The following is a 13,900-nucleotide window of genomic DNA, read 5'->3' as shown; positions in this document are numbered from 1 at the left end:
AGTAATTTAAGTGTTTTAAGTAGAATAGCCGTTTAAATCTCTAAACTAAATCTGTTTAAATGTGTGTGTGCGTGTGCGCGTGCTTCACTGTTGTGACTGCGTGGTGGAACATGACACCTGACCTTGACCAAATACAGTGGAGGTTCATTTTTCACAGGGTCGTCGACCCAAAGGCGATAGTTAGTTGGAGTTCTGATCACATGTTCATATACAGTTCTCTCAGGGTCACTATTAAAGTCATGTATTAACGTGGCGTCAGTGAGCCACATGCAAATATGTAGTCTTGCATAAAAGGGATTATTGAGTAAAACTGCAAGTTTATGACCAGAAAGTGACTTTGGTAGAAGTTGATGTTACTTTTTATATAATATAATATTTTATAATATTACTTCAGTAAAAGTCTTACTTCAGTATATGACATTTACTGTAGTTAAGTATCAAGTAATCTTCTGATGTAAAATGTAAAAAGTGAGGAGCAAGGATTGAGCCATGGTAGCTCAGTGGTAGGGTGACTTGTCTTTCAACTAGAAGGTTGTGGGTTTAATTCCTGGCTTTGCTAGTCTATATGTGTCCTTGAGCAAGACACTTAACCCCATGTTGCAGCGTGTGAAGGATCTGTGAATGGGTGAAAACTGTGTAAAGACTAAAAAAGCTCTAAATAATTACAGACCATTACAAGCTCTTCTTCTTCTGATTTTATTTGGTAATAATGAGTAACAAAGATAGTTAGAGGAATAAAAGAGGAGGAGGGGAGTAAAAGAAAAAAGTTGCTAGAAATGTAAATAAAGTAAAGTACAGATGCGTATATTTTGTACTTAAGTACAGTAACAAAGTACACTGAATATTATATATTATATACATTACAACACTGCAAATCTGGTGACCAACTCACTCTCATGAGGTTAGATGGTGAATAAATCTATGAAATCAAATCTCTTCTCTTTGTTATATTTCAGCACAGACAGACAATTGTTGCATCTATTTGTATGTCTCCACGTGAGTACATGTCTCAGTGGTGAAAATTTGAATATTTTAAGAACTGATCTAATGAGATTATGAACTTAAAAGGGAGGTTAAACTCATTATATCTGGAAAGATTGTGGACAACCTAACACTAACTTTTAATTTCTCACTCATGACATTCTTGAGAATTAGTGTAGGCTCCCACAAGCCATAATGCCAATGACTAATGCACAGTAAGTGCAGTGTGTAAAGTGATGTCAGAGTCCAGACAGCCGAGTTGACAGTTTTACTGCCTATTACTATCAAAACACAATGATAAATGCTGAGGTGAAGGCTAAAAGACTGGGCCGTGGTTAAAGCCGCTGGGTCAGTGAACTTTGGCATATTTCATGGCTCTATCTCTGAAACACATTTGAGTGTAATGAAGGATACTGAACAGTTCACTGTGGTTGCTCTAATTGGTGATTGTTAACAGTTAGTAGTGTGTTACCAGGACCCTGGCACACTTCCGGGGGGTCGAGATTAAAATCATTATGAAATATATAAGTGTATGTGTTTTTACTATTTTACAAAAGCCTTCGATGTACAATGATTATTATATACATTTTGAGTTTTGTTAACTGAAAATGCTCATAAATTACAACAGATCATAGTCGAATGACTCCATGTGAAATACAGGAGGGGTCAGAGAAATGTTTTTTTGATAAATTAATCTAGACCCTTAGGGTCTGACACCGCTGTTGTGGGATTATTCACGATCTCTTCCATATAAGGGGAATTTCTGTTTGGATTAGATTGCAACAATATCATGGCAAATGCTTAATCACAACAGAGCACACAGACAAGAATTTAATGTGGTAAAAAATGTATCTATTTATTTTTTTGAATTGTGTTTTGCACCAATACTTTTTAAATGTGTGCTGTTTCTGTCAGTTATATGTGTATAAAGGTCACTCTCTTCTCTCCTCAGGTGATATCGCATTATCAGCAAGGCTAAAAAAAACCTTCAGGTCGTGTTATTTCAATAATGTTGTCAGCGGTCTGTTTGCTGTGAGGCCGTGGACTATTTGTGTGTGAGTGAATGTGTGCGTTGACCTTAGATGAAATGGTAATGACACCAATGGAACATAGTTACAGGTAAACTGTGAGCTGAGTGTGTGTGTGTGTGTGTGTGTGTGTGTGTGTGTGTGCATCCTACAGCCAATGTTACTGGTCATCCACTGACTGCGAGTGGTGAGGAGGATCACAAGCCCTGATCCTCCTCACCACTCGCAGTCAGGCTTCTTGGAATGTTACTTAAAGTAACCACGTAATATACTGCTGCATTACATTACAAAATTAACATCCATTTATCATGATTTGCTATCAGTGGCTCAGTTAAATCATGTCTGATCACTTGTGTTGAGGTCACTTAAAACATAATGTGATGGAATTCTTTCACATGCATCGCAGAACATTTTAGCTCCATCTGGTGGCATTGACGGTCCACTCAAAGTTCACCGAGTTGATAAATAGCAGGTGAAAGGTAGGACACATACAGCAAGAGGCAACGCACTTGATAGTGTGTGTTGAAGAGCACGTAACTGCCTGAAAGGTGTTACAGGACTTCTTTTCATGTCCCATCCATGACCAGTGGTGTGCGCAGACATTTGGAAAAGCATGGGCGAAAAATGAAAAGGGAACCGACTGTGCAACGGTGGGACAGGCGTCATTAGTATATAAAATCTCCACATTCTCACACACCTGTGTATGCCTATAAAGGGACATCATTTACAGCACAGCATCACTTTCAATCACCAAGACATTTCCTATACATCATTTATTATCATTTCCTTGAAGGACACCCTTTGGTACACTGTCATGTAGCCTTTTAATTGGAAGGGCACCCATAGGAAACAAAGTTGCAAGGGCAACTTATTGGGCGCTGCTTCACTTTTCTCCACGAAAGGCACTCCTTTAGAATCTATATTTAAAATGTGTATTTGCTTTATAAGCCACATATGAATGGCATCCATTAGGGCACTTCCTTTTTATCACTTTTGAGGATATTTAAGTGTGCGTTTTATGACTCAAGCATGTGTCACGTCACTGTCGTATAATATAATATAATATAATATAATATAATATAATATAATATAATATAATATAATATAATATAATATAATATAATATAATATAATATAATATAATATAATAGGAACGTTGTGTCAGCATTTCCAAATGTAATGTTTTCTGGGGAAATGCAATGCACACGTTCCTGTTTTGAAACCGGATGTGACGTCATTTCTGAATCGCTCTGTTGTCCGGGCAGTAAACAAACATGGCGGACAGTGGCAGTGTAGCTTCTGTGTATTTTGCCGTCAGTAATATTCCTGTCGCTTTTCGCTCTGCTGACCTGAGGAATTATTTCAGTCAGTTCATTGAGAGCGGCGGTTTCCATTGTTTCCATTACCGGCATCGACCGGAGGTTCTCAGAGAGCTCCCCGAAAACACAGCCGCTGCTAACGCTGCTAATGCTGCCGCTACTGGCAGCGACATGGGCAGCTCCGGCTACTCAGAAGAGACCGAGGAGCCCTCAGAGAACGACGGGGTGAAGAGGCAGGCGGTGAAGTCCTGTTGTTGTGTCGTCTCAGTTCACGGTAAAGAAGCAGACCGGTTCGTCAGAATGTATTCGGGGAATCAGTGGATCGACTCGAAGGGAAACTGGTTGGCCAAACGTTGTGTGATCAAACGAGTCAAAGTCACACATGAAGAAGGTTGGTGAACAAGAGAATGCGAGAACCCTTACCCTCACCCACAGGATAAATACGATAGATTGAATAGTATGTGGACAGATAGATGTACCTTATTGATCCCAGTCTGGGAAGTTATTCTGTTACAGCAGCTTTAGACACCAGGCATAGAACATAAGGATTTACTGTGCATTCATTATTATTTGTTGTGCTTTATTTAGCCAGGAAGATTTCACTGGGATACAATACCTCTTCTTCCAGGGAGTCCTGGTCAAGTTAGCAGCAGTTTCAGATAAAAAATAACTCACACTATGAAAGTTAAAAGGAGGTATTTAAAAGAGAGATATAAAAAAGGTTAAAAGGTAGACAAAAATAAAATAATAGAATATTATATACAAAAGTACAACTATATACAAACATGACCTTATAAGTAAAATAATTAGACAATGCAACATTGTAGACCGAGTTAGAGAAGATGAATAATCTGGTTGAATAACATGAAGGTACAGTGTGACTTTTTGTCTTGAGCTTTTCCTTTGCTCAGTTTTGTAATAAGACTGGAAAGCTTCTTCTCCTACACTTTTTTTGAATTATTATTATTGATTATTCTTTTGTTTATGAAAAGAAGTTTTGCTGTTATTTATATTCTTTTATATTCTCCCACCCCTTTATTTTGTTATTTTATCATGTTTGATCAAATACATAAAACGAAACTGTTTGGCATATGAATAAATGTGCATATTTGCAGACATGCAGTACAGGACAGGACAGATGGGAATGGTGTCCATGAATAGAAAATGGTGCAGATGGTGTGGGCATTAATGTAACACTTTGTACTGTCAGTCATCATTATACCAAGAGGAAGAGAAAGACATAAAATCAATACTTGTGTTGCCATGGCAACACTGAATACAACTATGTGTGTAAGGTTTCTTGTAAGTGCTGCCACTGTCACAAATACAATAAACCACATGGAAAGTGGTTGTTTGATGAATTCTAAGTACTGAAACCTTATTCCAGTGTAGTTCTTGAACTTGATGGGCCTGATTCTGGCACATTGAATTAGTGTTTCTACCCACTCACCAAAATTTCATAGGACAGACATTCATGATGCAGAGTCTTGATTCAGCAGCTTAACACACTCTTTTGTGTCCTCTGTAATGAATATCCAAACCACACAGTCGCAGCCACTTTGTGTAATAAATGAATGTTTATGCAGTTTTAGGTAGCAGTCCAATACAATGGTATGTGCAACTCATTAAAATGTTTAAATTTATGAGCAATGTTACTTTTTAACGTCAACTGTGCATTGTGTTTTCACTTAAATTTACTTTTGATGGAATACAGTAAGCCTGAGAAAAGTTTCCTTAAGCTCTTTTGACAACAAATGTTGTTTTATAGATTATGACTAATGAATAGAAACCTCTCAGTTGAGGCCCCTTTATTAAAAAGTAAAGTTAAGTATTACCACTGTACATGTAAACCATTTCCTCTACTTTCAGATAATGGATCATTCCCCTATAAAACAAAGTACGAGCAGCGGCATCATATTTCATTAACGGAGCGTTTCACAGAGGCTGACCTCAATCGCTTGCCTGAGATGAATCCACCTGCCCTGATGCAGAGCGGGAATGTGGGCACATCGGTTAAAGTCTTCCTTCAGCTCATCCAGTCTTGTCGACTGCCCCCACGCCTCATCCGCAAGTTGGGCCTCACTTTCCCCAAGACCAGCTCCAACCGGCGTTACGGCAACGTACCGTTCAAATATCAGGACACTTGGACACTACCGGCCACAGAGGAGACTGTATTAACAGCTGCTGGGCACGAAATATCAGGACCAGCCACTTCAGCTGCTTTACCCTCGAGACATTTGGCTGATACCACAGGAACCACAGAGACTGATGAGCTGCAGAAAGAGGAGGAGGAGGAGGATGCAGAGTCAAATGCAGATGATGTGGGTAGACGTTTAAATAAGCTGTCAGTTATTAGCATGTGTAATCTGTGATATAGGGCTGGCTGAATATTTGTCATCATCGTCACTGAGGTTTGTTAAATACTGTTTGCAGGATGATGACCGCTGTGAGGAGTGGGAACGCCATGAGGCTTTACATGAGGATGTAACGAGCCAGGAGAGAAGCAAAGAGAGGCTGTATGAAGAGGAGATAGAGCTGAAGTGGGAAAAGGGTGGCTCAGGCCTGGTGTTCTACACTGACGCCCAGTACTGGCAAGAAGAAGAAGGAGGTAAAACTAGTGTACATTCATCACAATAAACTGCATATATTATTTGGTTGTTTTTAAATTATTCACTAGTTAAAATGATGTTTACTTGTTTGTATTTGTCTTCTCTTTAGATTTTGATGAACAAACAGCAGATGACTGGGATGTCGACATGAGTGTTTACTATGATAAAGGTATCAAGTTTTTTTTTATATACATTTCCAAGGGTCTAGGTTGAGAAAAGGAGCCAAATAGTATTATCTTTGCAAATTTACATCTTCTTTAACTAAGCTATTGCCTACACAGATGGAGGTGACATGGATGCCCGTGACTACGTCCGAATGCGATACGAAACGAGGCTGAGGGAGGGCCTCAAAGACGTCTCTGGCTCCAGTCAGCCTATCGGCAGCTTTGAGAGGTTTACAAAGGTAGGAAGGTTGCCTCTGCCTATAAATTGCTTTCAAAAAGTCTCCTACAGTCAGTCTAATAATTTAATTTGCCTTGGGTAGGGTGTTGGTCGCCGTGTGATGGAGAAGCAAGGCTGGAAGGATGGAGAAGGCTTGGGGAACAGTCGAGTAGGAATCCCTGAAGCCCTGGAGAGTGAGGGACAGCATCCTAAGTGCAAAAGGGGCTTTGGGTGAGCATCAATTAAAAAAAAACATGGAAAAATATAGTTGTATGTTTTGGTGTTGTATAATTGCATTGTTTGTTATCCATTGCTTGCCTTATGCTGTTGTAAATGTTCTTTTTGCAGATATCATGGAGAGAAATTGCTCTTACATCCTGTGAAAAGGCCCAGAAGAGATTTCCATATAACTACAGTGTATGATAAACCAAAAGACATTGATAAAGGTGACACTTTGCTGAGACGCCAACCAAACACTAATATGAAGTACAGAGGCTGGCAGCCAGGTGGCAGCATTGGACCACAAAGATGACATTTAATAAATTGTTATTGTTATCAGAAATTATATATTTTATCTACCTGTTTGTCTACTTGTGATATTAAAACATTTCACACAATTCATTCAACATGTGTCGAACCAGTTTATTTTTATTAAATGCTTATTTCATGCATTGTAATCAAATTGCTGACTCACAGGCACTTAATTTTTTTTTTCAGTGTTAGTGCCTCACATTTTGATAGAAATGAATAAATTGTATTACTGTTTTCCCTACATTTTACCAAAAAAAATTTGAACAATGCACACAATTCTGAAAACTTGAAGTTTATGTGTCATACATTTTCAACTCTAAACCACAATTGCAATGGTCTCACTCAAATATTCTTAATCAGTTCAGATCAAATCTCTGAACAAAAATTGCTTATTTAACAATTTGCTCACCCAGAAACATTGACCTTCAAAGTGAATAAAAGCATGGTTTTGAGATCCAAGTTTCATTTTGACAAAATCACAAACTCTTCTTGGTTGGTGTTTGTTAAGAATTTTAAGATATTGGGCCACTGTTTCTGAAATGTGTTTACCATTTGGAAAAACTGTAAGAACGAAACGAAAGAAATAACAGAACCAGACAGGAATAAGGAATTATCTCGCGCCATTATCTCACAACGCTTTTATTTTGGTAACGTAACCCGGAAGTGATTCGGAAGTTCGGTCTTGGCTATCGACCATTATACGCATGCAAACATTTCACCATTGTTACGAAGTAATTATTCGCCAGGAGTTTGTCTAAATTATAAACTGCAGTCAATACCAAAGAAAAGAAGGTATCTTTAGTATTTGTTGTAGTTTTTACTACACCGACTTCTAACTTAAGCTACGTAGATAGCGCTAGCATAGTAGCGCCTATCAAAGTTCCATTTCCTGAGTGTTTATTTACATACATTAGTAAAAGTAATGAGTCTTTGGTAAAGGTGAGTAAATGGTGAACTCTTCATCCAGACACTTCAGTGTTGTTTATTGACACACAGTGAAGTGGAAGTTAATCTCCTCAGAGTAGCACGTGTGTCTCATCTGCATCCTGGTCGTCATTTAATGTGAAACCCAGCATCAGCTCAGTCGTCGTCTTGGCATTGAAACCATGTCCGGCCACACAGGAGCAACCCACTCCCTACGTTTTGGCCAGGTGGTCATTGGACCCCCGGGTTCAGGCAAAACCACCTACTGCCAAGGCATGCAGGAGTTCCTGACTCACCTTGGACGTAAGGTGGTCGTGGTGAACATGGACCCTGCCAACGAAGGACTCAAATATACCTGTGCAGTAGATATCGCAGAGCTGGTCACTCTGGACGACGTCATGGAGGGTCTGAAGCTCGGGCCCAACGGTGGACTCCTCTACTGTATGGACTATGTTGAAGCAAATCTGGACTGGTTAGAGAACAAGCTGCAACTGCACAGTGACTGTTACTTCTTGTTTGACTGTCCTGGACAGGTGGAGCTCTACACCCACCAGAGTTCAGTGAAGAATATATTTTCACAGCTGGCCAAATGGAACTTCAGGGTGAGCTGCTACTATGATAACATGTAAACAACACTTAAAAGTCACAAAGTGCTGAACAGAAGGACAAAGCAGGACAATTAAGAGACGAGAGAAAGAGTGTAAACCTCCTCTAAAGCCTCCCAATTTCACAGTGTCAGTACACCAAGGTTATAATAGTTTTAGATTTTTCATTAGTGTTAGTTTTTATTTAGTTTTGACTGTTTAAAATGAGTTTGTTCATAGAGCATGTTTGCTAGTTTGTATTTGTAGTTTTTATTACTACTATGAGTTTTTAAGGACAGATGAACAACCATCAAATATATACAGTCTACAAGAAAGTCGACTGAAGTGCAAAATGTGCATAATACTACAGAGGTTGGATGTAGTTAGTGTGAGAGGTAAAAAGACGCACATGAACATAACAACATGAATAATGATAGATAACCCTTACATCACGTTGCTTATGAGGAAAAACATGAACAAAATAATAATAACAAAACAAACCCATAGACTAGAGGTTTGATTCACTTAGATGAACCAACTTAAACCAGTTAACTACATAACTAATGTTATATTTAACTTGCATAGCCTTATGTCTCACATTGTAAACAGCAGCAAATTGAAATAATTTTATGATGAATGAAAAGTCAGCAGAGAAAAAAAAACACTTCATATGAACTCAAAAAGATTATGTATGACCTACAATTTTAGTTTCAGTTATCGTCTGTTTTAAAATTCTAGTTTTTAACTATTTATTAGTTATATTAACTATAATAACCTTGCAGTACCCACTCCTCTATCTCGCATTTACCTATTGTTCTTTCTTAATGTCTTTTGTTAACAGAGTCCCCACCAGAATTGAATAAAACAGAATGAAAGAGCATTCCTTAAGATTACTTTGGGGTCCAGTACAGAATAAATATCCAAACAAATAAATTAACGATGGCCAGCAGTGACCAGTCACTAGCTGAGATCTATGAATAACCAGCAGAGATGAAAATATCAAATGATGTGATGCTTTATCCATACATTCATTATTAATCTTTACAAGTAATTTAAACTTTAGATTGCACTTAATGACTGCTGATCTCCATGTTGTTGCTTCGTTTAGCTGACAGCCGTGCACCTTGTGGATTCTCATTATTGTGCTGACCCAGCCAAGTTCATCTCCGTGCTGTGCACCTCCCTGTCCACCATGCTGCATGTGGAGCTTCCCCACGTCAACGTGCTCTCCAAAATGGATTTGATCGAGCAGTACGGCAAACTGGGTAAAGGCTTCACCTCAAACCAAACACATGCACACACAGACAGAAAACAATATTGTATTCACTGATTAGTCAAGCTGCAGTGTGTAACTTTTTAAATGTAAACAAATAACGACTGTGTTTCTCAGTAGAGAGGCAGTTTAGAGCTCTTGTCACCCGACGACATTCACGTGTTACACGCAGGAAGTGATTTGTTTTTGTGTCGAGGCAGACAGAGGCAACAGCAACATTGGGCTAGTAAAGCAAGATGGCTGCAAACACGTTGTAGTGTGACTGGAAAAAAGTGAACCAAGCGCCAACAAAAAGTTTCAAAAGTGAATTCTACTGCTTGAATCAGTAGTTTGATTGATAAGCACTTCTGGCCCTAGTCTGTGTTTGTGCACATACAAAATGCTCTAAAAGTGTTTGACACAGCCTGTGTTCAGACGAAGGACGTAGTGTACAGATAATGTTGCATTGTTTTTGTTCATCAAGACCAAACTTACACAGAATAATACAACTACAAATGGGTTACACACTGCACTGCAGCAGTACAGTATATATACACACGTCACAGCACCATGGTTACATTGTGTTTTTATCCTTGTCTGTTCTTTTATTCTCGTACAGCCTTCAACCTTGACTTCTACACAGAGGTCATGGATCTGACCTATCTCCTCGATCACCTTGCTGCAGACCCTTTCTTTAAAAAATTTCTCCGTCTAAATGAGAAGTTGGCCGAAGTCATACAAGATTACAGCCTTGTCTCCTTTGTGCCCCTCAGTGTACAGGTAAACCTGCTGTTTTGGAAACACCCTGTAAAATATTAAGAACAAACAGAAAAAACACTTGGATCGTTGCACATGTTAGCCAGTAGGATTTAATGTTGCTACAAATCAAAGTACTATATGGCTCAGTAAAGTTAATTGAATCAGCGAATAATTAGATATAATTTATGAGGCATTTCCTGATGTATCATATTTCCTTTACCAGCTTTGTTTGTGTCTATGTACTGCATTTTTTTTGTGCCACCAAAAGAGGAAAAACTGCAAAATTAAAAGTCTACTTTTAGCTGGAAAATGTTTTAAATAAATAACGGAGCTAATGTAGCGCGATCAGAATAAATGGCTGACAGATTGTAAATACTTTTTTAGAGAAATATTTTAGCTCACTAATTAAAAGTACACCAAAGTAAAAGTAACGCAAATCAGTCATGACCATGAATATCTTATAGCATTTTCAAAATGTAGACTGGATCAATTTCTTGTAGATGGATTAGACTGGTAAAAGGGAAGAGGATGTCTCCACACTGTGTTCACTCCCTGACATTATTTCTTTATGGAGACTGATTTGATCCTGTGCGTGTCCAGAGACAAGAGTCTAGACTGCTGTACCATCACTGCACATAGGACAAGTCATTTATACAAATGGCACTTGGGAAATTGCAGCCTTGATGCTTTTCTGTGTTTTTTCGCCACACTCGCTTAGTTAAGCAGACACTAGTTACCTTGGTTACCAATGGCATTTAACTCGGCAAGTTTAAGAATCGCACAACGCTCTTGACCTTGAAAAGGCAAGATGCAAATAGCTGAGAATCAGAGATCTAATAAAGTTTGTAACTTTCTATGTACGTGTAGTCTCTGGATACAAGGTTTGAGTAACAAAAACGGCACAAAAAGGAAAGCTGCAGTATCACATCACAATTACGACATCATGAAGCATCACACATCTGAGTACTATGAATTTTCCCCTAAAAGCACATGAACAAGGTGTCTGTGAGTTTCTCAGCAGAGCTTTTTGTCAGTGGTTAGTTCCAGTGAATTTCTACAGGGGGAAAACCCCTTTTGATTAAATGCTTCTCTTTTCTGTCTCCAGGACAAAGAGAGCATGATTCAGGTCTTGCGAGCAGTGGACAAGGCTAACGGCTACTGCTTTGGAGACCTGGAGGAGAGGAATCTGCAGGCTATGATGTCAGCTGCTGTGGGGGCAGACTTCCAGTTCAACTCGTATCCTTTCCTAATCACTGTGGTGACTCACTGTGACTCATCTGGTTTAAAGTCAAACCTCTACATCTTTGGAAGGAGTCTGAAAGACGGAATAAGTCTTGACCAACTAGAGATAAATACATTCTGCTAAAAGGAACCTGAATCTGAGAATATACATTTTAAATTATGGTTTTGTTTTGTTGTATGTTTTCCTTAATAATTTCCCTTCAGTACTCTTGGAGTGCAAGAGAAGTATGTTGAAACCAGTGGGAACAGTGTGGATGAAGAAATTATGGACCTGTAAAATCTGGAAAACTCCCATTAAAAGGACGTAATTGGCTGCATTTTTAGCACAACTATTCCAGCGGAGTCTTTGCAACATCCATCTCGGTTGGCCTGAATAGAGAGCCCCTCTTTTCTGAAGCAGTGGAGATGTTTCAAGGTCGCACCACATCTCATGAAAAAAAAAAAAAAAAACAGAAAAACACACAGATTAACTGATAGTAAATACTTTTATTGAGTTATCAATAAGAAGTGTGATTTATAGTATTGGTCTACTGCTCTCTATTGCCAATACATGTTCACAAAATGTACATATAAAACCCCTTTTTAATAAATAATAGATGTTACATATTTGAAGGCCTTACTCTTTTTTTCTTTTTAGCAGGTACATTTTCAATGTCAAATATTGAGGGGTAAGGGTTTATGAAGTGATTTTTCATTTACCAACAATAAAATGACTGAAAGCTCCTGCACTATCTATATGAATGTGTGGTGAATGGTTACATACTTACATAAATAAATGTTTTGATATATGTGATGGTAGTTTATATAGTTTCATAGTATAGTAGTACACAATTAAGTTCAGTTTTGAAAATGGTGCATTTAAATTAAAAACCTCAAGTTGCCCTGAAGTGCATTACAAACAACAATTTGTAATGCAATCACTAAAACAAACCAGGATTAAAATGAAGCAATAAAACATCAAAAGTTAAATTAACACTGTATTGGTATCTTGCTTAACTAGAAGTGGAAGCCAGTGAGAAGAGAATGCTCTTCAGCTGTGTTTTAAATGTTTTGTTTTTTTTAAGGGTCTGCTCTTCAATGGAAAAGTAGCTTGTTCTATATCTCAGTGGCAGACACTGATAAAGGCTCTGTTGCCTCTGCTTCTGAGCCTGGATCGAGCGATATCTAAGCACGAATGGATCAGGACAAACAATACAGCATCAAATAAGTGTGGTGCCGGTGAAGGTTCTCAGTCATCCAGGTCATAATCTTCTTCAGTGGGACAGCCAACTACTGAAGCAGTATAAATATGGTGATTTTTCTAAAATCATATTATAATAATACCAGTATGATTTTCCATCCACCTACTGAGCAATAACAGGTGTATAATATCCACTGATTATTTGTGACCACAGTGAAGTGAGTCATAAACAGAAACATCACCAAACACATCAGAAGTTGAATGACTTTGGCCAAGAGCGAGTTCTTATATAGTTGGTCAGTCTTGTCCAGCAGGTGGCGCATGTGCTTGTAGATCCGTCTCCCGGATCCACAAAAGTCTGGTCCAGCTTTTCCAAAAAGCCAGAGCAGAAAAATTAAGTCAGGCGGGGAGAGGAAGCCACATTAAATCTGTGTTTCTGCACAACTGGCCCTGTGTCTGTTCTCTAGGATGGAAGAGCCTCTGCTTTTTCTTTTAAAGCTGCTAAAACTAAAATGTTTGACTCTGAATAGATGCTTCTAATCACTAATCTATATTCACCGTCTGACCCTGCTTCATAACCAAACAGCCACGTATTATTAATTCACTGCACATTATTGAAAGTCTCTACACACAGTCACACACACAAATCTTTAGCACAGGCCCCTCATGTGTGTGTGTGTGTGTATGTGTGCGCGCGCGAGCGCGTGCACTTCTCGTGTAGTCAGACAAAAATAAAGCGTGATCCACTCTGCGAGCTCGCGCTGATGTGGGAAATCACATTACTAAGCCTGTGTGGTTTGATGTGGATGGGAAATTATACACGGACACAGCAGAGCTGGGCTCTTCGTGCATTAGGGGGTGTGTCAGGCAGAATGTTAAATTGTGTTCCGATGTTTGTACATGTGATCAAGTATGCCTTCTCTCTGCTACTTCCTGCCCCCCCACCCCCAGCCCCCCCACCCCCAGCCCCCTAGAGGTAGATGTGTGTGTATGTGTGCGTGCGCGCGCGCGCGTCTGTGTGTGTGAGCGAGAGAGAGCAGAACTCTCTCACTCTCTCGCTCTTTGTGTGTGTGTGTGTGTGTCGTGAGAGAGAGCAGAAACTGAAATGCG

General features: G+C 39.0%; 2 protein-coding genes across 2 annotated transcripts; both read left to right on the top strand.

Moving 5' to 3' along the window:
- The first annotated feature begins 3,282 nt into the window (after window positions 1-3,282).
- Window positions 3,283-6,894, top strand: gpatch3 (G patch domain containing 3). Its single transcript, XM_083897383.1, has 7 exons — window positions 3,283-3,719; window positions 5,198-5,649; window positions 5,762-5,936; window positions 6,047-6,106; window positions 6,219-6,340; window positions 6,422-6,549; window positions 6,667-6,894. Exons 1-7 carry the CDS (start codon window positions 3,284-3,286, stop codon window positions 6,848-6,850), a joined length of 1,557 nt encoding a protein of 518 aa, XP_083753509.1. The 5' UTR covers window position 3,283; the 3' UTR covers window positions 6,851-6,894.
- Window positions 6,895-7,595: 701 nt separating this feature from the next.
- On the top strand, window positions 7,596-12,201 carry gpn2 (GPN-loop GTPase 2). Its single transcript, XM_083896184.1, has 5 exons — window positions 7,596-8,375; window positions 9,466-9,622; window positions 10,229-10,389; window positions 11,474-11,604; window positions 11,815-12,201. Exons 1-5 carry the CDS (start codon window positions 7,956-7,958, stop codon window positions 11,885-11,887), a joined length of 942 nt encoding a protein of 313 aa, XP_083752310.1. The 5' UTR covers window positions 7,596-7,955; the 3' UTR covers window positions 11,888-12,201.
- Window positions 12,202-13,900: the final 1,699 nt, after the last annotated feature.

This window comes from Microchirus variegatus (genome assembly GCF_963457635.1).
Source record: "Microchirus variegatus genome assembly, chromosome: 1".
NCBI lineage: Eukaryota > Metazoa > Chordata > Actinopteri > Pleuronectiformes > Soleidae > Microchirus > Microchirus variegatus.
The sequence above is the reverse complement of the archived record's forward strand: the minus strand, read 5'-3'. Positions and strand labels throughout refer to the sequence as shown.